Raw genomic sequence first — 26,890 nt, 5'->3', positions numbered from 1 at the left:
AGAGCAGATCGCAATCTCGAAGGATTGGCCATGCCTTTTACACCGAGCATGTCTTTGTGTGTGTGTGTGTGTGTGTGTGTGTGTGTGTGTGCGCGTGTGTGTTTTTCCATGTTGTACAATCAACTCCCTCTACACATTTCACCAACAGGGTATAGCATTGAGCCAGAAGAGCCACATAATGAACAGTATTGTTTCATTACTTGTAACATAATTTAGCACTTATTCCTGATTTGCAGAGTCAATCCATGCAAGATTGACACCAAACTCTTTGGTGGCTTTTTAGCCTCCTTTCTTGTAAATTTCCTGTCTGTCACCATCCACAAGAATGAGGTAAGCAAGTGAGTGAGGTAAAGGGCCACTTATCTTTCTCATGACTTGGTAGAGACCAAACCGGAGTTAAAAGGCAGCTAAATATTAGGTTTACATCCATTAGATGGCTTAAACATGACTCCAATGGAACGATAGTGTCTGCTGGTTATAAGAAGACAGGTGTTTACTATCAAGCATTAGCCATGCTTAAGGGTTAGGGTAAGCCAGTCTTTCCAAATATTAATTGAAGGGTCTGTTCTATATGTACGTACAGACAGATGAAAATGTGGTTGTCATTCTTTTGCTTTCAGTAATTGGCTGTAAAAGGGATGAAATATTCTCATCAGTAGACAGCCATCGAAATGATATGGAATGCACTTGGTGAATTAGTGCACATGGATATTCTTGAGTTGTACAAAGGGTTCTTTGACGTGCTCACATCTTGAAACATGAGTTTATTGTCTCCATCATCTATTCATCTCTAGCTCTATCTGTACTGAGTCTCTCTCCATCTGTCTGTCTTTCACTCTCAAACACACATACATACTCACACAAATATACCTAAACACACACACACACACACACACACACACACACACACACACACACACACACACACACACACAGTTTGGCTGGGAACAAGTTTCACCTCAGGGGCTCTGTCTTGCTCCTACCTAATATAGGCTAATGAAAACAGGGAGAGGATCAAATCCAACGAAGGTGCTTTTCACATGGCTTAACCCTTATGAAAACCTGTGACCTCTGTGCAGGAGCGTGCACACACACATGCACAGATGATTAATATATATATACTGCATGTAATTATATAGAATGGGGCGGGGGTGGAATTCATATACATTATGTACAGAAACTGCCCGTGGTTTGTGCCACACAAACAATTTGCGCCCCTTTTTTTCAGGTACTCTATTTCTATGTGTATTTTTACTCATGTACATGCAGTGTTGATTGCTTGAATTATTAATTTCTTCATGAATAATAAATGTGTTGTGATGACTGGAACACCTGACTCTGATGACCTGCTTACAAGTAGGAAAGTGGGTGACGCCAAAAATTTATGCAAACTATGTTGACATGCAGCCACAATGTTGACATGCAACTGGCATGAAAAACACTTGAGTGTTGCTGTTATTCAGTCTTGGGAGAGGGTCTGAAGCTTCTGCAAAAGTTCAATATGGGTTTTTACCTCTTCCTCTAACTGTTTTTGTTCTTTAACTGATACATTCGTGTTATGTTAGTTGAACTCTGTTGTCAGTCTTGACAACAAAAAAGATCTATCTTAAATATTCACCTGACATCAGCAAACAGTTCCGTGTATTGAATGTATCTGTGAACTGTTCATAGTGAACTTACAGTATCTGCAAAATATTTTCTCATCGTATTTCATTTGTTTTCCTACAACATATGCTCCAGCAACGAAAGCATGAATAATGTTTTTTTTTCTGGTTAAAAAGTCAAAATGTTATGGTTAAAAAAGTCTGTTTTCAATATTTGCCTATTTGTTAGGGTCATTCTAACTTTAAAGCTGCACTAATCAATATTTTGATATAAACAATAGGTCAGGTGACCGATGTGAAAGGTGTCTGTCACTGTTGCATACCCACAGAGATTGATCCACTTTTTGTTGAACTTTTGTTTTCACTCTCATCAATCTTGTTTCCAGCTGCACATAAACACCCTGTACACCTCCTGCCCAGCATCATCACATCAGGGAAAATTTTTTTTAAATATCGGTGAACATAGTGGACCATTTATCAGCTGAGGAACCAGATATTTCCCTCAGCAGTTGGTGGAGACCAGACTAGAGCCAATATTAGAGTTAATTAATAGATTCAATATTTGCCAGAAATGAATACTTAGGCTGGTCCAAATCTGATGTGTAATTAGTTGTTAATTCATTTGTTTGTCAGCATGTTATACCATATCAGTTTTAAAGTTGATCCTTGGCTCCGCACTTACTAAGTACTGCATCCAACTGAATATTTTAGACGCACAATGGAGGATACTTTTTTTTTTTTTTTTTTTTAAATTTCAACTGTGTTGTTGATTAGTGACTTTAGTAATAAGTAGACAGTTTACATAAATAACAATGTGCTGCTTTATTCTAAAGGAAAAAAGTCAGAAAGTGACGTAGTGCTCTAAGAGAAAGTCATACGGACGAAAGAGTGGGAGCGTTTGAGTATGTGTGAACATCATGCAAAAACTTTCAAAGCCCGATGTTAATCTACAATTCTCTGGTTTATGAGTTGAGTGTATGCACTACGGTGCAGACTGGTTTCATGGCTGACGCATGCAAATGGGTCCATCGTTGATTGCATCAATAGGTCTGTGTTACATTCGTCTCATGTATGGCGTGGCTGTATCTGTACTACGTTGCATTTTTTTAAACCAAGCTTCATCCAGGCGTTGTTTAACTCCCTCTTCCCCTCTTTGGGGTGGATCGGGTCTCCAGTAGACCACACACAGTGTCAAATTCACTTTTGCAATATCAACACTTCATATGTGCAATAATGTACAACTTAGGCATTGCCTTGTCTTACTAATCACTGCCTGGTTTTACTTACTTAATATTGATTACTTATGTATTATATATTACGTCTTCTCTTACTGATGCTTCTTTCTGTCCCCTTTGCTGGTATAACCCTGCAGATTGGATTATCTTATCTCATTTTACGCTTCCAACAAAATAACAAGAAAGCATTGACTTCACCCAATCTTGATGAGGCGGCATGAGAATAGTGAGTTTCACAAACTAGCACTATGTTTGACATAGGATCATGATGTTTTTACTCTTATATACATCACAAAATATTTGTCGTGTGTGAGTGAAAAGGAAACTCTTTCTGTTCATGTCATTCACCTTTATCTCACTGCCTTTGTTGTTAGAAATCACTAAATACAATGTGGACTGGGTAAATTAAGAAATGAGGCTTGTGGCTGAATTGAATGAGTGTCATCAAACAAGCCCTATTTATACAGGCAGAGAGAAGTCTATATATATTTGCTATATATTTTTTATTTTATTATTACTTTTTTTTTTTTTTTTAAAGAACAGCATAGCATAACATTTTCATGAACTCATGAAGACATCACTGTTTGACCTTACCTACTGGCTGGTAACCTTGCCTTGTAGGACCTCCAAACGGATTGCGACTGGCAAAAGAGCCTCCGTCAATGGACCCATACGACATTCTGCCTGATGATTCGTGGCGTGTCAGATGCAGGCGCCTAGGGAAGGAACAATAATCAGAATCAAACAAAAAACACAATTTATTTCCACTTTGATCAGCCAGGCTACAGATGAATGATGAAATACTGACAGTACATGAAGAAAGTGGATGTTATTGTGGACATACAGTAAGGCTTGTACAGAGGCATTACTGGAGGAGGGCTGGTAATAAAAGCTATTTTTACTAGTTGTTGAATCTGTGACCACCCATAGTTTTTTCAGTTTTTCTAAATTCAGCTGAAGCTTGAATGTCTAGCTGCCACTTCTGTGAGTTACCAGGGCCAGAAAATCCTAATTTGGTTGAGTTACTGGCTGTGACTATTTACTGACATGCAACAGATCTGTATGGCACCTGGTGTCTCTGTCTATCTTGTTTGCAAGGAAATACTTCCAGCAGATAACTTCCCTTCCATCCACAAATTGTATAAGTATTCCTTCAAACCTTACATCTAGGCTCCAAGAGCAGCAAAATCATCATTATGTAGTTCTTTCTTTTTGACTGTGATGTAATGAACAGTATAGCCTCTAATGGCTTGTATATAGAGGAAGTGTTTCAGCCACAGTTTTCAGTCATCTGTCTCACAAGCAGAACAGATGTTCCTATTCAAATCAATACAGCTGTGTGCACAGGTGGCATAGCGGCTCACATTTCATGTAAACACATCCTGAATTATACGTTTACACTTAAAGTCCATTTTCTTGTTTTACAAAACCTATGAGGTTGTGTGTTGGGCTGTGAGCATTGCCAAAACCTGGGTGACCTATAATCAGTTCCGTGCCTGAACACATCCTGTGTAGAGACAGATGAAGGTCTGAAGATGCTGTTGTTTCTAAGAAGCTGTTCACGCTACACCTTCTCTGCAGAAACGGCATAAAAGCTGTACAAGGGCCTAAACTTTTAGTAATGCTCATGTTTTGAGCATGACTTGGTCAGAATCGGACATGTCAAACATATTTCAGAGCCATCTAATATTGTATTACTGCAAGGGCACTGTTATGTACCCTGTGTGTGGGTGTGGAACTGGAACTGGAATGGTTGGAGGCATCAAGCATGCATGACCGAAAAGCAACCAGTGAATATTTTGGAGTCAGCCTCTTTAGGATGTTAACCCATAACCCTCTTATATGATGAGAGGCGAGGAGGACACTGAATACTCATCTGGATACTGCTGGAAAGGTCAAATCATCGTGTGAACATGTGTTTCACCCGCGGCCAGAGACACACAGATGAAACTCTAATCAACAAATCTCTCTCAGCACTACAGTATCTCTATCAAAGGTCAGAATATGGTGCTGGTCAACTGGCCAATGCTCCTTCCTCACTGTGAAAGACAAGCATTCAGACAAGCAGGAGAATGTGATCGCACTCCAGAGTCATTGTGCAGCCATTGTTGTGGTGAAACCAGTGAATCCGGCCTGTAGGACTGGCATTATGGGTACAAAGCAGGACAGAGAAGCAACAAGAGATTCAGCGTCCACACAGAGACAGATTCACTGGGCCACAAGAACGTTTAATCCGATTAATTTTCATAGAGAAGGGAGATTAATTACATTTGGCAGTCCATAAACAATCTTCACTCTGCTTGATTTCAAGCCCAGTGACTGCGCATCACATCCCTCTGAAGTGTGGACACGAACCGCTTCTATCTGCATATAAGATTCACACTCATGGATGCACATTCACGTCTGCACACATACGCATTTGGATAACCTTACCCTTCACCACTGTGGACAATTAGAAATCCCTTGGTTGCTCTTACAAGTGACAAGTAAAACTGGTGAAACATCAAAAAAACAAAACATTAAAATACATATATACTGCTTTTCCATTACTCATGCACATGATGGCATCATCCTTAGTGATGTCATCAGAGCTTGCCCTGTCCACTGAATCCCAGTCCTGTGTCAGGGCCTCATCACCACAGTTGTAATGGATGATGAATACACCCAACTGCACCCAAATTGCTCCAACTTCTCATTTTTGCAGTGCTGTATGTGAAAATATAATCTTTAAGCTAAATGAAAAAAATGCAACATAGGAGTGAGGTTAACATCTGTCTGAGGCGTAGCCAGAAGGCCACGCTCAGGGCACAGTGACTGACCATAACTTCTCAGTGTATGAATAGTGACACGCTTGGCCTCGGTGCCCATAGTCAGAGAAAATCTGCCAAGAGCACTTACTGTCAGACTCTGTGTTTCTCCACTGGAAAGACAGGGAGTCCGGCAGAGTCAGCTGGTCTAATACTAGAGGTTCTTCTTGTTATGGTGTGTGTGATTATGATTTAGTGATGTCTTTTTGTGTAGTTGTCTGTGTGTGTTTTCTCTCTCTCTCTGTCTGCAGTGGAGGTGTGGCCGGGCGGTGCTGCGGGCAGACAGCGCACCTGAGGCTGACTCCATTCTCTCTGTATTTAAGCAGCGTGGCGGCATTGCCTCGCTGCCAGATTGTCCAAGTGTCTCACCTAGACTTTCCAGCCATTTCGTCCTTGTGCTCATAGCTATCTTGTCTCTGGTTTGTTGTCTGTCGCCTGTGTGCGTACCTCGTTTTTGGTTTTCTGTTTGTTAGTCCTACATTGTGGTTTCCTTAGTTGGTTGGTCTGTAGAGTTTGTCTGTTTTCCTACCCACTCCCCATGGAGTAGTAGAAGTTTGTGTTTAGGGCTGAACTTGTGTCTTCTTGTACTTTGGGTTTTGGGTTTGTAGGTAGTGTTTATTGTTTGATTGTAATAAACCGTTTGTGTTTTGAACGGCTCCCTTTGTTTCTCGTGCTGTTTATTTCCGCCTCTTGGGTCCAATCAAAATTACCTTGATTTACTAATCGTTAGGGTCAGTGGGAGTGCCAGTACATAGCTGTAGCACTGTTTATAGTAGAAAAATTAACGTTACTGTTCATCAGCCCTAAAGTTGGTGACAGTGAATATAGCACAGTTACCTGCAGGCCCATGTGTTGTCACAGTTCTTTTGTAGACATCACTTTCCAGTGCTTTTCCAGGACATTTTCAGTGATGATCCAGCTGATAGCACCATACGAGTATATGGGCATAACCTTTAGATGTTTTATTGTAACTACTTTTGCTACTAGCTCATCTTACTGTTGTTTTTATTTCCTTGCTTGCTTTGTTTTAATGCACTGTTTTAATATTGTTATTATATTTTCTTTTTTTAGTACTAACCTAATTAAAACACACGTGAAAATGAGTACCAATAAAGGTTGATTACAGGCAGCCTATATGCAAAAGCTCATCTTTATTCAAAGATAGTATTTTGCCAAAGTAAGCCAATGTAAAGAAACCATTATTTGCAGTTCAAGGCCTATGATTTATCTACTGATATTTGAATCTGCACGTAGTATTGAATGTTTGTCTCCTGTGTTTTGTTGTGAAGTTATTTCATCAGTTATTTCTATTTTTGTGAACGTCCCGTATTTGTATTTTTTGTAATAATGAATATGCAATGTTCAGTTAGACTTTCAAAGTAAAGCTTGCTGAGAAACTTTTTAGGTCACAGCTGCACTTTGGTTAGGTTTAGGCACAAAACTACTCAGGTTCAGAAAAAGATCATGATTTAGACTAAAGTACGTACTTGAGTTTCATAAGTACAGTGAGCTAGGTAAGTATATTTGTATGTATTTTACGTACCTAATGTAACTTAAATACGCTACGTAAGTTGATCTATGTACAAAAATTAAAATAAATTAGCGTTGACATCTGGTCATTTCTCCCCACACAGACTTTGTCTCTCCTTATATTATGTTCATCCTTTGCTCCCATCATTACCCCATGCTGGTACTGTACCTTCACACAGGCATGTACTTTTCATGCAGAGGAAAGGCAAAATATGACACCGACACTCTGTCCTTTAGTGGATTGGTAGATCTATTACACACTTTTGTGTAATATAATTAGAATTTCTAATTAAAATTCTGATTAGAATCATCATTATTGTTATCATTAATACTACTGACAGTCCACCACTTCTCCTCAGGCATGAGTTAAAATGCAGAGAAAAAAATCCCCTACATTGTCCATTGACTGTATGCGACAATAAAGAAATCTGATGTAAGGGGACATATCAATCACTAAAAATGAAAAAAACTCATCAGGCTGTGATGTGCAGTAGATTTGTAGATAAATGAAATCTGTGTATATTAAAAAAAAAAAAAAAAAAGGGTTTTCAAGTATACCAGGAGTAAGACAACCAGCTTACATAATTCTGATGCAGTTAATGAAAGTGCTATCCCCACAACAATATAAAAAGCAGCTTGTCCAAATCAGCCAAATCCTGTCTGTAAAGCTGCAGAGCAGGTAGCTTTCATTGTGCTGTGTGATTTTATCTCTTCTGGCCCGCTGCTTCGGTCGCCTCACACTATATCAGCATTTCTCTGTGTTCTATTAACATCGTTTCTTCTGACAGCCATTATTTCTGACTGCTGTTCACCTGGAAAACTCACGAGTCAGAGCGTGTTGTTTTGCTATGACAACCAGCAACTGTGAGCTGTTCTGTCATTGTTGGGGGAATCACACAGTGACAAGGTTTTAAATGCTGGGATTTTCAGAAGTATTGTTTATGGCCCGATGTTTTGAGGAATATTAAAAGTTAACATAAAATATAGTTGAATGTTGAAAGTTTCCTTAGTAAATAAACAATGAAAATTCAATAATTTTGCTATCTTAAAGGCAAACTGATGACTGATCAAGGAAATCCCTCAGGATATGAACACTTTTTCAAGTAATAATAATTCATATATACGACCAGCCTTATAGTAGAGTCACAGTCTTTTACAATGATGATGATAAAATTAGCATATTCATAATACAGCACCCAAATAAAATATTACATGTATAACATTTATAATATCCACAAATATAAACCTAAGTAGCTCATTACTGACAATGTCATTCACAGAAGGACACACATCCAGCACAAAAGACAAACCCTGCATTTTCCCTGTTAAGTCCTGCATGAATAAAAAAAAAAACGCATTTATTTTAAAGCATTTTTACAGCACAACAACACAAAATATCCAAAAATGTACTTGTGGTGAAAGATTTTTGTAGCAGACGAAATGCTGCTTTTGAGTGGAGACAGTTCTTACTTGTACAGAAAAATAGGCCCCTTCACTGGTAAACAGAGTAGAAGTGAGGCAGAGCAGTGTGCACCCCTGCGTGACACTGCAGGACACAGAAGGATGGTAAATACAGGCCTGGCAGGGTAGAGTGACTGGATCCACAGCTACTCACCACCCCCACTGGTTTTCATTCAGTCCCCCACTCCTTTCACAGCTGTCATTATCAGCAACACAGGGCTTAGCTTAGCCAGAGTAGGCAACTGAGCAGAAATAAGCCGACACCCTGGACACAAATGCTGCATTTATCACAAACAAGCAAGGGCCAACCTGAGGCGGGACTGTGTCTGAACGTGTGTGTGGGAGGGTGCGACTGATATGGATTTTTTGAAGGCTGATATCAACCTTTCTAGACAGAGGTGACCATTAATGTTTTCATTATTCAATACGTTTATATTCAAGCATCTCAGGAAATAATTCAACCTTTAAGCCTCTTAAAGTCTAATTACATTTGAATTTTGAATTTTCCTCGCTTTTTAATGAAACATAATGATTCTGTGCTGTTGTACATATTGTCACAGTTTCTCAAAACACATGCAGGCTATGTCACACAACAATGCACCATTTGACAGGTGCCAGCTAATGACCATAGTGTTAGGAGGGGAGATGTCATAGGCTTACTAAAATAAGAAATGGTCAGGGTTAAGCTGGGATGTGCTGAAACAGGGAATAATTGCTGTTTTTTCCTGCATAGAAAGTAAAGGAGGCCAGTGTTTGGATGTGTGTTGTGTGTGTTGTCCACAAGCCTCAGATCTTTTTAAATGGTATTGTTTGAGTGACAACTGAGAGCTGGTGTTGCTAGGAGACATCATGTCAACTTGTGTGGTAAAGCAAGTAATTCAAACCCACAAAGTGTTAGTTATGAAGCAAAAACCTGTGTGCTCCTTTACAACATTCAATATGTGGAGCCTTGCTGCTATCAGGTTTGAATTACACGTGGTTAGCCTTGTTTGCTAACATGAACACTGATGTATGCCTTTCTATCCACCAGCAAAAACAGCATTTAAAATAAATTTTCAATTTACACATTAAAGAAGCAGTGGAAAGGTTGGAATTCAGAAAAAAAAAAAAAAGAAAGAAAGAAATATTGCAAGACCATTTTTACATTTGGCTGAGGTGGAAAAGTTGTGCTGAGAAAAGCAAAACACAACGACAGTGGGAACAGATGAAGCATCCATTGAATCATCTACTGTGGAGCAATGAGGACACACTAACTGTCCTCAGACATTAAAGTCTTATTTCCACCATGTTTTCCACATGATTTTCATTTGTTTGATCCCTGGCTTTTCTTCTGCCGTGGTTTAATGGCAACCAACTGGAGACATTGTTCCACCAACTGTTTGTCTTCATGACTCAGCTCCTAATGTTAACACAGTGGAGCGGATGGGAATACATATTCAATTGTATTTTAGTCTGCAGATTGTCTGGAAATTTGGTTAAAATATGTGCTACATTTGGATGGAAACCTGCCTATTGGCAGCTTTTGCTCTGTCAGAAGTGTTTGTTCAACATTATAGAAATGAGAGGGATCAAGCTGGCTGTCTTCTGTCCATGCATCCAGACGTGTTGACAATAAATGACCTAACTCACAGCAACAGGCAGTCCTGTAACATCAGCACTCACAGATGAAATCAGCAGTATCCTCAGCTTACAGCAAGGTTCACTTTTTGGAAAATAATCCAAGAGAAAACAGGACATTGGCCAATACCAACAACTCCCCACTGTGACTGACATGGCAATGAAAAATGAATGAATAAAAAAAACAGAAAAATGGTAAAGAAACTTCTAGAAACTCCCTGCCCAGTGGAGAACTATGCTGTCATTGAAGACTGAAAAACTAATATATTTTTGGTTCATGATTTGACCAAATAAGCAGTGAAAATGGTATATGTATTGATTTCCTCTCTCCAGTTAAACCCAATATGATGAATCTCTGTTCGGCTTAACAGCAGCTTAAAGAACCATAATAGTGGTGCATGTTTTTTTGTATATTTTTTTTTATTTAGTTGTCCTATAAATGACCTATGAACTGCATAATGTGCTTGACGTTACTGCTGACAATTATCCAAAGCATACTGTAGGATTTAGATGATCTTTCCTGGCCTTTGGTTTTCTATGCATTTCTAATCATTTCCAAAACAAGAAATTACATTTTGGTATTTCTCATTAGATTTCCTGCAGAGGCCCAAGCAATTATATTCTAATTACAGTGAAAAAAGAACAGTTGGCATAGTTAGTAAGCACCCCTGCTTTATTAGAGTTTCAGAAAAAGCCTTGAAATTATATTTACATAGAAAATGGACGGGGTCATGTTGTGTCAAGTTTATCCAATTATGAGTTCAGAATTTTTCATTTCTCTCAAGTAAAATATTTTATGAATTAAAAGCCTCTTATGTACTTCACCAACCTGACCTCTTCCACTTTCATATAATCTGATGGTTGCTTCTTACAAACCATTTAATATTACTTTTTTTTTTTTTTTTTCTGTGATGAATACATGAACCAGATAATCTCTGCCTAACCCAAAATTGCTATACAGCAGGACATATGATTCTCCCTTTTTGTCATAGACCTCTGAACAGGGCAAAATCAAAAAGACTCTGTTTCACATCTTTAGCAATGATCAAAATAAGTAAATTAGTTGTATCTCACACTAACATTCTCACTTTGAGCAGTCATTCACATTTGAATGAATCAAATCTCACACAATTTAACAATGTCAATAAACAGATGACAAAAAATAAATACTTGGTTACAAAAAAGTCCCTTCAACAACCCTTTCTAAGGGATCAAAACAGGGTGATACAAGATAAAGTTACAAAGTGCACATCATTGTAAACTAGGACTCAGCCTATAGTGCAGTTAAACCATGGCTGAAACTTTCCTTTCTTAAGTTTCCTTTGAACATACAAGCAGTCAGACTATGATGCTCTTCTATTTATTCACCAGAGGCTTATCAACCCAGCCTCTTATTTCTCTCCAGAAAGAATGAACATTACTTGGCTATGGCTGCAGTAAGCTTGTTCTTAGTTGCGGTATCCATATGCCTCTGTCAAAAGCCATCCATTGTCGCCTGGTTTTGACACAGAGGCGGCGGAGAATTCACATTAGCCGTGTGTTTGGCCATCAAGTGGGTTTTCAGTGATACAGTGATAACTCAGTTCACACCGACAATACACACAGATAACTTTGGTCTTGTCAGTCGACCCATCTGGCAACTTTTTGAAACTAAACTTTCCATTCAGAATCTTGTTCGGCGTTTCGCGCTTGACATCCACACAAACCGGTAGCCTACTTAGCCTTTACAGCTAGCGAGCAGGCAAGACCAAACACGTGCGTGGGGCATGCCAGTTGTTTTGTTTCCGGTTTACAATCAGATCCTGTAGTTTTTCTTACGGTACTAGCAGTGGCCACAGCTTATAAATAACTACAAGTTCACTAGGTCACAAAGAGCATTAATCGTGCAATAAAAAAATGACGCTGTTAAAATTTATTTGCGTTAACGTGTTAATAACGTAATATTTTTGACAGCACTAATATATAGTACATGAGATGTTCAAAGGTTCTTAACACTGCAAACAGCAGTAGAGAAAACCATAAGGTACTTTGAGTAGATGTTACCACGTTTTGATTGTGTCAGGTGATCTTCAGTGGTGGACAGAGTTCGAGTTTAATGGATTTGAATAGTACATTTAAGCCTTTCATGATGTAATTCCAGCTGCGGGACATTTTTGGTGACATTCATGGTGACTATTCATGGTGACATTAGGAAATGCTTGTGTGACAGACTGATCTGAAATATTCCCTGGATGAGAAAGATATGTTTTTGTCATTACTCATCATGTTGTAATCATCCCTGTCTCCTAAAAACTACATATAGTTATTCAGTGAAGTTATTTCCAGGATTAAGTATTACAGAAGTCATGGGGAGATTGTCAACGTGTATGGGCCCTATGGACAACTGAGCTGATTACTGATGCTCTGAGTCCTGAAGCCCAAACCTGTAAAAGAACATGTATTGTGATTGGGTGTTACATGAGGTGGGTGTGTTGAGAATCATTCATCATCAAACAGATTAATTTTCAAGTCTTATTTTATGTGTGTTGCTGCATTGTTATGGCCATCATTTTCTTCTACATCGTGCTCCACAGTGTTTCCACAATTTAATCACTGCTAAGCAATTAGATACTGTATTACCAGATCAGACTATGAGTGATGTCGCATGATTAGCGAGGTTATGCCCAGTGAACATGCACAACACTTTAAGTGTTAATTACAAGCCTGCTATGAAAACAAAACTTACTAAAATCTATTTAAAAGCAGCTTCATTCACATTAACAATTTTCTGCAGTTAGTCATTTGAACAATAAAAACATAGTAAATGATCAACTTCCCATTTTAATGTTACATTGAATGCCATAAGTTCTGGCTTCACTTGTAATTCAACAGTCAGACGTTTTTACTCACGGTATCACAAACACTTTTGACTTCTAAACTTTTTAAACTTTCGTTTTATCTTTCATCGTGTAAGTATAGGTACTCCTTCATCACTTATTTCTCATGATCCAGGTGGTTGTCAGCTATCCTGCGTAAGGACCTGTTGCTATGACAACAGCTCCAAATAAATTTATGTCAAAAATTCAGACTCATGCTAAATCGTCAAAATACAAATCTGTATAACTCAGTTATCCACATACAAAGAATGGAGCCCTGGGCCCAGGTGGCTTGAGTGCATAAACAGATCCAAAAACCACACTTATAATGCTTTAGTTTAGTTTACACAGGCAAATATTGTCGGAAAACAAACAGCAGTGAATGTTTTGCAGATGCATTCAGTCTGAACATTTTGCATCTTTCATTAAAAATGTCTTCATTATGTTGATAAAAAATGTAATTGCGGCAGCATGACATTTCTCTCAAAACATATTTGCTGTTGCAAATTTGTGGCATGTAAACATCATTTCTATAGCAGGACTGGTGATGGCATGCCTGTGTTTCAGGTGATAGAACAAAGTTGCAGCTTTGAGAGGAGACACAAGTAATTTGTTCCACCAGTATTTACATTTAGCTTTCTTTTCATCTGTGTGTTGACTGAAGCTAAGGTGTGACACACTGGGCATCTGTAACAGCTCCGTCTCATCTGTGCCTATACCCCTAGCTGCAAATCCTCCAGCATTTGAGTGGTATTCTTTATCCAATGTTGACTCCACTTCTGTATTGACTGAACCCACAAAAAACACTCAGGCAAACACTGACTGACAGTGATTGGCTGTTACGGGGGGGTTATACGTAATTCACTGTTGTGTTCTGGTGCACTGGCCTGCCTGTGATTTGCTGAACATGCAAACATGAGTTCAATTAGGTCGGCAAAGAATTCATAATGTTAATTTTGTTTTTTTGTTTAAATACCCGATTTCAAATCATGCTGAAAGGACCTGGTACCAATAGCCTCCTTGAATGCAGGAAAACAATTTGCACAAGCAGATGACCAGATGGGTCTTTTGAATAAAGTGAAGCACCATAACTTTTTATTAGCAGGGGGAACTCTACATACATTGTACATTGCTGCCTTTAAATGAGAGTACACCCTGACCGGTCAATATGTGTATTTACAAAATACCATGAAAGACCTATACATCCACGCATCACTACTGCATGTATCATTGTATGAGTGTGCATCTGCACACACCAAAATCTCAAATATTTGTCTACTTATTCAAAAGGAAGTGATGATGATTTTGAAATTAGGACTCGAGGCCTGTTAAACTGTAGCCACATTACTGTCAGTGGTCTGGAATCAAGTCCATTAGGATGGTGGCTATTAACACTGTGATGCTGTTCCATCAAGACAGGACTGACCCTAATCAGGCCTGGCCTCTTTTGACCAAATATGTTCATTCTGACATCCAAGACATCCTGATTCCCAACTCTAATGGAAGCCCCCTGTCTAATTATTTCACACACACAGTTCGATTAAGTGACTCTATCAGGTTAATGGATATATAAATGTGTTAGATATGATTCATTTCCCAACCCAGAAATGTCTGTTGGAATTATTCCATGTGCTGTAATGGGTCTCATTTAACCCTAATGTTTATTTGTAGCCGTGGGCAAGCTTGACAACTCTTTAACAGTGATATGGAGAAACAGAAATTGCCAAGTTAACATGTCAAGATAAGTGAAACTGCCAATCGGATGGAAGCACTGCTGGCTCTGAAAACATCAAACTCTTCAAACAACACAAAGAAACCTGCATGGACAAGTGACAGGGCTGCACTTTAAGACCCCTAATTACTTTTATACTCATGCAGCTGTCTGACAACAGAAACACATCTGTATTGAGATATCTGCTGTAAAGAAACACAAACCACATGGTCACAAAAGGAATTTGAGGGAAAATAAAATTCTGAACCTAATAGATACCTTTTATAAATGGGTCATTAAGTTAAAACTAATGGCTTTGCAAATGGTTTGATAAGCCTGCAATGAGCGCTAATGCCTAATAGATTAGCTATGAACCATTATGGCCCAGAGCTAACAGCTCTGTGGAACTGTACTTAGCCACAGCATTGCTTTGAGCTAAATGCTAATACTGCATGCTAACATGCTCACAATGACAACTGTAACATGCTGATGTTTGGCAGGTATAATGTTAATCATGTTCACAATCTTAGTTTAGCATGTTAGCATGCTAACATTTGTTAATTATCACTTAACACAAAGGACAGTCTGATGGGGATGTCATTGGTGTTGCATGTATGTGGTCATAACCCAAAGTTCTGGGCAAATAAAAACATTTTGGCTTGCTGATGGAGCCGGTGGAAAGTCAGAGGATAAGAAGCTTGTCAGATTCTGCCTCTGAAGGTGCGTCATCCAGTAGTTGCCAAGATATTTCTGTTCAGACCAAAAAGGGGGACTGGCTAGGAGACACTATGAGGGTCACATTTGTGGCTTTGATTGAAATGTCTTGACAATTATTGGATAGATTTCCATGGGATAAATTACAATAACCTAACTGAAAATCCCTTTGGCTCATGTTTATCCTCCTTCAGCATGACACTTTTTACGTAGCTTGTGTAATTCATTAGATGGACCAGTGGACCATTGAGCCACTTACACTTACTCACTTACACAAAAAATGTATTGTGTTAACATTGCTTGTGAGGGTCCTTTTATATGGCGAGTAATTGCAAAATCCCTTCACTTGAAAATCTCTAGATTACAATTTGCAAAACAGTAAATATATTCTCAAACAATGTCTACACCATATTCTTAATTGTTAGTGTCCTCTGGTAAATTCAGCAGTAAGTTTGTCTGAGCATGTGCCCTCTCCTTTGATTGCTCAGTATATTTTTTCAGTCCAAACTCCAGAGTTTGGTGAAGTTTACTCCAAAAGTAGCATCTGCTACATGGAAATAACAACACCAATATCCTAAAGCGGTGGCAGATTAGGTCCTGAAATACTCTCAATGCAGCTGTGTGTGACATTGATTCCAAAGCCCTATAGCCACTTATTATAGGCCACGTGCCTGCTTGAAATTTGAGATTAAAGAGAAAGGATGTTTTACCAATACCATGGAGAGAACCAAGTTACTGTTGGTTTGACTGCAAGCTTTTTGATGTGCATACTTGGAGATAGAGATATGCAGCCACATGGCAGATTTGTATGACAGGATCAAAGGCAAGGATGGAATCAAAAAGCAGTGTGTTTTGAGGCTCAACCCTCGTCAGTAACCTCTTCAGAAAAGAAAAGAACAGTGGACTCAAATCCAGTGTCTTTCTCTCCAGTGGGAAAGTGGCTCTGCTTCATCCCCTCTCTTTATTGTCACCCCTTCAGCTGACACAGCCAAACTTAAGGATTGCTCATGTGTGTTTACTAAAGCCTCCTCCCCCGTCCACAGTCTGATCTGAGGCCATTCCACCAGTACTGCCTCCCTTTGAAAACAACCTTCAGCCTGGGGAGGAGGAGAGAAAAAAAAAGAAAAAAAAAAAAACACCTCTGGGCAGTGAAATTGCCTTGTCACACAAAAAGGAGTCATTATTGAGATAAATCACCCCATTCTATTCCATAACTAAACTCTGCCTCAGCTTACCTTCCAGTGGCACCTGCCATCCAGGCTGAGCTATCACATGTACACTCCAGACTGAGGCTCTGTCTGCCAGGAGGATTCAATATTGCATCTGGTTGGTTTAGTTTGACAGTGTGATCTGCTCGAAAAATTTTCATTGAACGGCTAAGATCCAAAGCTAACATTAACTGTTCAAGACAAGGCCGTAAAGTATGCTGCAGGCATCACTGTCTGAATGTTGTGTCACCAATGCCTTCCTCAGAAATAAGCATAAGCATGATTTTCAAACTCATAAAAACATGACTCTCTTTTATAGATATTAAATTGCACACATGCACAATCCTCATGTCCAAACAATTCTTAAACTGGCAAAAAACCTCTGTGGGCTCCCCTGGTGCTGGGGCCCTCTCATGTGAACATTAATAAACTTAAGACTGAAGTACATAAATAGACTGATTTGACACCTTCAGTGGACTGCATGGGGGCCCTGAAAACTGAATGCACTGCAACTTAATGTTGTTTTCTGGAATTTGGTGTGTTTATGTACTTGTTGTCTCACTTTACAGCAATATTACAGCATCTGCAACAATATTAGATGCCCAGAGCAACCACAGTTTATTTGCCATGACCACAATCTAAACTCTACAGTAATTGCCATGATCAGCTATCGTAGAAAGCGCTAATCATAAAAACACTAGCCCCAGATATAATCCAGAATTTTGTAGAATCCTCCAATATGAACATTCTGGTCTAGTGATAGATATGTTTGTCCATTTAGCAAGCAACATCATAAAAGTTATATGCTTAAAGCTATATAAGTCAAGCTTTCAGCATGGCCTATTTTGGTGTTCTACTTCCTGGTGTGACTGCATCTCCTCAATAAAATACACATTAGTAAGGTCATCCAACAAGGTAAGAGCAGCCATGTCCACAGAGCCATTTGGCACAACTGTAGACCTTTATAGTACCCATAATGCCATTATATTATTGGAAAAGTAATCAATGATTTAGTTTACAGCCCTCATACAGAAATGGAGAGAGTTTTCAAAGTGCTTTGCAAAAATTGGCTAAAATGAGTAAAATGTAAACACTGCTATAAATACTGCAGAAGACATGACCAAGCAGGTCTGTTTTTAGACATAAGACACAGGCTGCAACGATACTGTATGTCCTTCTCTGCACTGACTAAACTGACATCTTGCACTCTTGAAATTCTCTCATGACCAGTTTAATGTGCAGATTCCAAAAAAAGTTGAAACAACGTGTAAAACATAAGCAGAATGTGATTAAAGTGATGATCCTTTTAAACACATACTCCAGTGAAAATAGTACAATATATCTCATCAGCGGCCGGAGGGGGTTCGGTTCAGGGGCCGGCAGATTTCATCTCTGCTTTTCCCGGATGATGTTGTCTTGTTGGCTACCTCGAGCCAGGACCTTCAGCATGCGCTGGGGCGGTTCGCAGCCGAGTGTGAAGCAGCTGGGATGAGAGTCAGCACCTCCAAGTCCGAGGCCATGGTTCTCGACCGGAAAAAGGTGGCTTGCTCCCTTCAGGTTGGGGGAGAGTTCCTGCCTCAAGTGGAGGAGTTTAAGTATCTTGGGATCCTGTTCACGAGTGAGGGAAGGATGGAACGTGAGATTGACAGGCGGATCGGTGCAGCGGCTGCAGTAATGCGGTCGCTGTATCGGTCTGTCGTGGTAAAGAAGGAGCTGAGCCGAAAGGCGAAGCTCTCGATTTACTGGTCAATCTACGTTCCTACCCTCACCTATGGTCATGAACTTTGGGTCATGACCGAAAGAACGAGGTCCCGGATACAAGCGGCTGAAATGAGTTTCCTCCGCAGGGTGGCGGGGTGATCCCTTAGAGATAGGGTGAGGAGCTCTGTCACCTGGGAGGAGCTCATAGTAGAGTCGCTGCTCCTCCGCATCGAGAGGAGTCAGCTGAGGTGGCTCGGGCATCTCTATGGGATGCCCCCTGGACGCCTCCCTAGGGAGGTGTTCCAGGCATGTCCCACCGGGAGGAGGCCCCGGGGAAGACCCAGGACACGCCGGGGTGACTATGTCACTCGGCTGGCCTGGGAACGCCTCGGGATCCCCCCGGAAGAGCTGGAGGAAGTGTCCGGGGAGAGGGAAGTCTGGGCGTCCCTGCTCAGACTGCTTCCCCCGCAATCCGGCCCCGGATAAGCGGAAGACAATGGATGGATGGATATCTCATCAGCTTCATCGATTTTCGTAAATATCTGCTTATTCTGAATCTGATGCAGCAACATGTTTCAACCAAGGACTGGGAAAGTTATGGAACTCTCCAAAAACATCTGTTTGGAACATTCCACAGGTGAACAGGTTAATTGATAACAGGTGATAGTATCATATGACTCAGTCATTCCCAAGCAAAGATGGGCTGAGGTTTACACTTTGTGAACACATGATTGTATAAAGGATATTATTGCATGGGCTCAGGAACACTTCATAAAGCCATTTATCGATAAACAGAGATCACTGGCAAATGATCCCATTCTGTTTTTATTTCTGTTTTACACAGCAACCCAACTTTTTGGGAATTGAGGTTATACTGAAAGAATCTCTCAAAGGGAATTTCTGAGTTTTATGCAAAGAAACTGACCATTCATAGCAAATGATCATATATTTGGCAGAGAAAAAGCTCCTCTCTTTGAGGGAAGACAAGGATTTCACTGGGAGAACTAATCCCCCCTTCTATTCATGATGACATTAGATCTTGGGTCACCAATGCCAAAAGCTTATTCTGCATTGGTGTAAATCAGCGTTATCATAATTATGAGTTTCTGACATGTAAATAGCGCTCATGTCACTTTCCAAGTCACGATTATGACTGAAACTGTTTCAGAAATCTTCGATATATCTGAGCAGCACTAATTAATACAGAAGTGCCTGAAACAGTATGTTAATGTCACACAACCAACTCTATAATCATACAATCGCCCTGATAAATTGATGCATGCAAGTCTCACAAAAAACTTTCCTATCTTTTACCATCCATCCCATATGACATGAAGGCATCAGAACCACATATCCAGAGGAGGTTGGGGTGGTGGAGGGAGCCGCACAAGCAAACAGCTTTGACATGAATATACACACAAAGTATTATTGAGACCTGACATTTAAAAACCTTCACAAACCTTATGAATATGATTGAAACATTAGTAGTCAGTGCATAGCCAATCAGCTGATGGATGTATTGTGAAGAATGAATGATGCAACCGATCTCAATCAGCTACAAGAACAAATTCCTAACTGGGACTGGCAAAGGTGTGTTATGTAAGTCAATGGGTTTGCCAAAAGACAATTACCTACATCCTGAAATTAAAGTAATGTAAGGCAACTGTAAAAAACGACTGCACAGTGTTGAGAGCGAGCAAGAATATACATATATATACAAACAGCTATCAGTTTCAGACAATTATATGACGGCAAGCAGCACCGAACAATGTGAGCAGAGCCTCATTTGGCATCTGTTTCAGTGACATTTTGCAGATGAACTACACTGCTGCTGTGAGCTGAAAACTTTAGGTCATGGTGAAGTCAATGTCTCTGTACATCTCATTCAGCAATTGATAAAATACTATAAGACACTACACACAATATTACAAGCTATTCAGCTGTAAAGCACAAAACTGTATAATGAACGAAAGCACAGTCAGAAATATAATTAAAAGAAATATTGGATCATAAAACATCGTCAGGACATCTACAGGTAAAAGTCAGACAGTACTTGCACCTCAGTACCGAGATGAGTCAAACACACTCCTACGCAGCTGATCAGCAAATCCTGATCTGTTAGAAGCATACTGGGACATTTATGTCCTATTATATGAGATGAATGTAATGAATATGGTTAAAATTAAGATGACACATAATAGGGACTAGTAAAGCATGCAAAGATATACTAAAAGTTAAATGTAAGATAATAACATATATAAAATGATTATATATGTCATAAAATATTATAGTGAAAGGATCAGTGCCCTCAGGGATGCCAGCGGATGTCTTGCCTCAGGCACCAAAATGTCCAGAAATAGCTGAGTGTGACAGAACGATGTTCATTCTGAATTGAATGAGGCTCAAAGACACATCAGTACGCATCTGGTGGGGCTTGTTTACACTTAAGTCTCAAGAAAAACTGCTAGTGAAATCTTCTGCTAATGAGCACTGGCTAGCTACAGTATCTAGCTAGTGTGAGTGCTCCAAGGCAGAGACTCTTGCTGGATCATATTTCCCCAACACTCCAGATTTCTAGACTGTCAGTTGTGGACTTGAGAGACTGATTGCAGATCTCATCCCTTACTCTCAACCTGCTGCTGCAATCTTGGCTAGGCTCGTCTTTAGCCAAGTGGCCACTGCCTTGCCATGAGTTTGCCCATGGGTGTCTGTGAGAACTGCTCACAGATTACTGAAGAAATCTGTTGCCAGGTAGAGTATCTGAGCCAGAAGGATGAGCTCCCCATCCACCTCTCCACAATCTTCATGACTCTGGCTAAGCACATTCCGTGCTCCATGTCCTCATTCTTAGCTCCTCCAAACTCCAACACAACCCTGCCATGATGATGGCCCACCTGCTGTGAAAGAGGCCGCCTAGATGAGCCTCAGAGCAAAACTGAAGTCCCAAGCTTGTTCCACCTCTGAACTCTAGACTATGGTGAAGGGAATAAAGCTGAAAGGCAAGTTCTCCCCTCCCTGCTCCATGCCAGAGATTTTCCATCTGAAGCCCAAGAGCTCACAACTGATGTCTTGCATGAGTGGGAATTTCCTGAACAACTCCAATCTTCCATGCCAGTGACTGTACCGCGACCAGCCTCCTCTCTGTCCATGCCAAGCCAGTCTGCCCATTACTCAAGGAAACACACCACTGCTGCAGCTGGCTCTCACCCAGCAGTACAATGTCATTCAGATCCACTGACTTGCTCCTCCATTGTTGTGCTCCTTGGGACATTCACTGACGCAATTGTTGAGAACAATCATACTATATCCTACTCCATCCCAGTGTGCTTGCTGTTGGGTCATCTATGGTCAACCATGTCTGGATCAAGAGGTACTGCACCACCTGCCATGCAGGTGCCCTCATTAAGAACATCTGCCCTACAGGTGCTATATCAGCATCCGTCTCTCTTGGCTGTTGTGGCATATGTTGCCATTAACCACCTTAAGACACAACATTCAGAGAAACTTCTAGAGGATTTTGTCAGCCTAATGGACAGTATTATAAACATAAGATCTCTTTAAACGTGCTCACCCCCACCCAAATAATGCAGGATCAGTGAACAGTGGACTTCCATTACATTGCGTTCCGTCCTCCATTCTCAATCTCTGCTCCTGTGTTTGAAATTTCTGTACTGATCACTAATGGCCATTGTAAACACCACCAGCCTATTTCTTGTAAAAGTTTTGACACTGAAAATGTAATAATCCTAAAACCTAGACCAGCATTATGCCAGCTGTGAATAAGCCCTGACACTCTGAAAACTTCTTTAAACCACATGCTTTTAAATCCAGATAAAGCTTGAGGTTGATGCATTTAAATATCAGACGTCTGTATAATCAATTTAAATTAGATAATCTGACACTGATATCCTGGTTCTGACAGAAACCTAGCATAAACAGTGTACATGATTCTGAAGTTTCCTTACATTGATGTGGCTTTATATAGGAAGTCATGTTTATTCGTTACTGTCTAAAATTGTGTCACTTCACCTCATTTTTTTGAATGTATTGCTCTGAGAGTTAATTTATCTAGTAATAACTCATTTAATGTAGTAGGTGTATATAGACTACCCTTAGCTGGCTCCAGTACAAGCAATGAATGAGCAGACTTTCTTGCTCAGTGCAATAAATCAGAGATGGTAGTTCCCGGTGACTTTGACTAAAACTGATTGACAAATGATTCAAATACTCTAAAACATATGTGACAATCTCATTCTGTCACAGCTGATTGATGAGAGACCAGTCCAAATTTGAAGGGTTCTTCAAAATCAATACTAACAGATTTGATTCTGTACAAGAGAACTGCCTCTGCAGCTATTGCTCTTGGCCTTAGTGACCACTGTCCTCTAGCCTGTGTTAGGAGTAATAGACAGGAAAACTCAAGCTCCAGAATTGCTAGATTTAAAAAAACTCAGTGACATTGCTGACAGTAATGTACATTACACCAGTAAAATTCTATCAAATATAGAAATGGCATTGGAATATTTTGAAACTCATTACTTGCCATCTTTGCCCAACATGTAACTTTTAAAAAGCTTAGGGTTGAAAATAAATCAAGCTCCTGGCTCTCAATGATGTTCAAGACAAGGGACACAACCTGGGCTCTAGCGAGGAGTACTGGTGAAGCAGCCCACTAGCTGACTTTTTTTTGACTCCAAAATTAAATGCATATTCTCTCTGAGAAAAGCAAAGGCCAAGTGTCACATACAATTAATCTCTAGCTCTTAAAAACCTTTTTTGGAACACAATAAATGTTAAAAAAAATTAATAATAAATAATGAATCATCATCATATATATATTCCTTCCTATGTTACATTCAACGACTGCACAATAAACCAGTCATCAGAGATGTACCATGCTTTCAACACACATTTTGCTACTGCTGGAAATCAATTTGATCTGCCCTTAAGAGTCAGCCATTGGCTTATGTGCCCTCCCTAAACCTCTCTGCTCACCCTACAGGACTTCACTTACAAAAATAATCTGAAGAATTAATGACCAGATTCTATCAGTCATGTCTTGCTAAGGTTCTGGAGTCATTAGTTAATAATTCAGCTCAAATCATTCCTCTCAAGAAATTCTGTGTTATGTCCACATCCATGTGGTTTCAGAGCTAAACACAGTAATATTGCTGCTATAATTTTGGCTACAAATGGTACTGTATCTGCCGTTGACAATGGGAAATATTGTCCTGCCTCTCTAAGTGCTTCCAAAGGCAACGGTACTTGCTTGCAGTTCTAGAAGATTTTTCCTAGGCCCAGGCCTGGGACTTCCCACCAGTCAGTTACAACTGAAGAAGCTTTTTGGATGAGAGGCGAAATGTCTTCTAGATCCACAAGCAAGTCCAGTTGCCTTTGGAAGTACCATGACCTGGATGAATGAGAGTCTTAATGGATATTGTCCTGCCTTCTCTATATGCTTTGTGATATTGGTCTTGATTCTAAGTATGGTCCGGGACTACCTGTCTCATGGATGGTAATCATTGTGTATTTTTACCACTGCCAAAGGGGGCTCCACCAAATAATCAGTCCTGTCTTGTTCACAATTTATATTAATAGTATCATATTTTCTATAACAAACTGAAATGGCCATCTTTATGCAGATGATGCAGTTTTGTATTGCTGTACTGTACTTTTTAATTTGACATTAGTGCTGAATGCAAATAAGACTAAATATACACTCTTCTCCAGAGCCATAGATAATGTAGATACTGGTTTGCATATTACCACTCTGAAGGGACATATTATTGAGAGGGTCTCAGAGCATAAATCATTTGGTATCTGGCTGGATCAAAAAGTTACGTTTAGATTTCACATTGACACACTTGTGATCTTTGTACACCAACAGAGCTAATTTTCCTGCACACAGCAGGAAGCAGATAATTGAGGCTGTCTTCTTGTCTGTCTGGGATTATGCTAATGTTATCTATAGAATGCCCCTCAATCCACTTTTAAACCCACACACAGTTTATCAGTCCACCCTTAGATTCCTCACTGCTGACAGTTATTCTACTAATCATTGCATTGTGTATGAAAAGGTTTGGTGAGTATCTCTAACAGTAAAACATGACAGGCATTAGTTTCTACTTATAAAGTTTTTGGCTACTGCTTGAAGTCCTGTGTGCAAACACTAAATATGGGAAAACTGCTTTTAGTTTATGTGCTGCACACACTTTTTACAACATTTTACAACTCACATTAAAACTTTTAAATTTAAAACATAATTGCAATTTTTTTCAGTTTTTGGACCCTTTGGTACTGTTCGGGTCAAATTGACCCGGGACATTATTGTTGGCTTTAAAAGAAATACAAAAATAAAAATTAACATTAAAAAAAATGAAAAGCTCCAAGCAATATAGATAACATACATGATAAATGTTTTCAATTAATCTCTGCTAGATAACATTTAACAATGGAAGTGTCATTCGTTTTTTTGTGATAAAATTATGATGTATGTAAAAAAAAAAAAAATCCACTATAATAAAGCCTTGGGTGGTATTTATGCTTATCTACGAAAAATGAAATGAAATAATGTTCATTGATGTTTTATATTTTAAACTTATATTCTCAACTGATTTTTATCTTTATCTTATTACATCCAAAGCTGAAGAGCAAAAACAGGTGAATAACAACAAAGGAAACAAGAACCAAACTCTGACTGTTACATGAATGACTGAATGAATTGAATTGAATGAATGAATGGTTATGAAATACAAATAGAACACATAGAGCACAAAACATGAAGGAAACGTGCACTGTCTAAACAACACATGATGCACAGAATTTGAGTGTGTGTGTACTACAGATGTACTTGCAGATGTAGATGCATATGCTGCATGTGGTCTGTGTCACAACATGAAGGAAGTGTGTCTAAACCAGTGGTTTTCAAAGTGGGGGCTGGGGCCCCCTGAAGGGCCGCCAGGGGGCGCTAGGGGGGCCTCAGAAAATTGGAGGGAAGTTAAGAAAAAAAGGCAAAAAAGCAAAACATGTTAGTTAATAATATTCGTATGCTAATCAAATGTAATAATTATTGAATAGTGAACACACACACAGTTGAGAGAGGTTTGATTTCTTTTGTTCTGTTCTTGTCTGTCAACAGTTTGTCGAAAAGTTCATTATTCAGTGGGAATATAATACAGTGTTGAAAACATGTGTCGTTAATATTCTTATGCTAAACAAATGTAATAATTATTGAATAGTGAATAAAAGTAAGAAAATCATTCTAAAAGTTGATGTTTCTTTACATATTTTGTAGCATTGTCGGTGGGTTCGCAAAGGGGGTCCCCGGCCAGAAGCTAATGCTGTTTGGGGGGCCATGGCATGGAAAAGTTTGGGAACCCCTGGTCTAAACAACACATGATGCACATGATGATGATGTGTGTGTGTGTGTGTGTGTGCCATTTGCCTTACTTCTGTATCTTTACTTGCAAAGAATTATCTGATGCCTTTGTCTTTTTACATTTAAATTTAATTTAAATTAAATGCACATCATGATTATGTTCCATGTCTGGCTCCTGTATGAAAAGCTAAGTAGAATCATTTATTGCTATTCAAAAAAATAAATAAATAAATAAAAATCTGCCACTAATCTTGTGTCAGCACTTAATATCTAAGATGCCAGAGCACAGAAACATGTTTCCTGGTGATTACAAACAATGACACCTCTGCTGCTCTAAAGCTCACTAATGGTAACATACAGCAGTAATGTAGAGCAGTTTGCAGCCTGGCACTGTCTTTATCTTCCTCATCCTGCAGAACACTTCATGTTGTCACACAAACAAGATCTTGTGATCTACAACAGCCCCTTTTCCTCTTCAATAGCATGTGTGGATTGGCAGGGATAAAGTAAACGGTTAGAGGGGAGGTTTTGATGGAACACAAAGCATGTGTTATCTGTGTTTGTTCTCTGTCACAGCTTTGGCCTGAGGAAGGCAAACACTAACAGCAGTCTGGCTCAATATATAACACTGTGTAAGGAGAGGAGCTGAACATACTGCTCTGCTTTCATTAGCTCACATGTTGATCGGAGCCTCTATGTGGATTTGTCACTGATCTTATAATGATTGCATAGACATTTCATTAATCCACGTACATAATGCTATCACCACCAAAATAATACACCCATAAACAACAGAAACCATTTGTCACATATTCTGATGCAGCCTGCATGTCTGGAAAGTCAACTTGGCAACAATTCCAACATGTGGGTAGAATGAAACTTATTGCAGTGTTTAGACATGATATGATGAAATGAGGGACAAAACTACGCTGTTGACAGTTTAGGGACTGGATGGGGTAGCCTATTGGGTGAAGCCAGGGTGTTCGAGCCCCTACCCATCACACCCAAGCTCACTTTGCCCTCTAATTGGAAGAACCTCTTCAATCGGGTTTGGAAACCATGGAGACAA

At 39.5% G+C, this 26,890-nt stretch overlaps 1 protein-coding gene across 3 annotated transcripts in view; it reads right to left on the bottom strand.

The window, feature by feature from the left end:
- The window catches only part of tsnare1 (T-SNARE Domain Containing 1), a 188,596-nt gene that overhangs the window by 138,105 nt on the left and 23,601 nt on the right, over positions 1-26,890 (bottom strand). For all 3 annotated transcript variants that reach the window (XR_011602346.1, XM_070966480.1, XM_070966479.1), the window contains exon 2: positions 3,434-3,555. Coding sequence is in view for 2 of the 3 variants with exons in the window: in XM_070966480.1 (XP_070822581.1) it covers positions 3,434-3,518 (85 nt within the window). In the remaining variant the exon portion in view is untranslated. The remainder of the gene's footprint in view (positions 1-3,433; positions 3,556-26,890) is intronic.

Source organism: Chaetodon trifascialis, chromosome 7 (assembly GCF_039877785.1).
Source record: "Chaetodon trifascialis isolate fChaTrf1 chromosome 7, fChaTrf1.hap1, whole genome shotgun sequence".
NCBI lineage: Eukaryota > Metazoa > Chordata > Actinopteri > Chaetodontiformes > Chaetodontidae > Chaetodon > Chaetodon trifascialis.
This window is presented reverse-complemented; position numbering and strand designations above follow the sequence as displayed.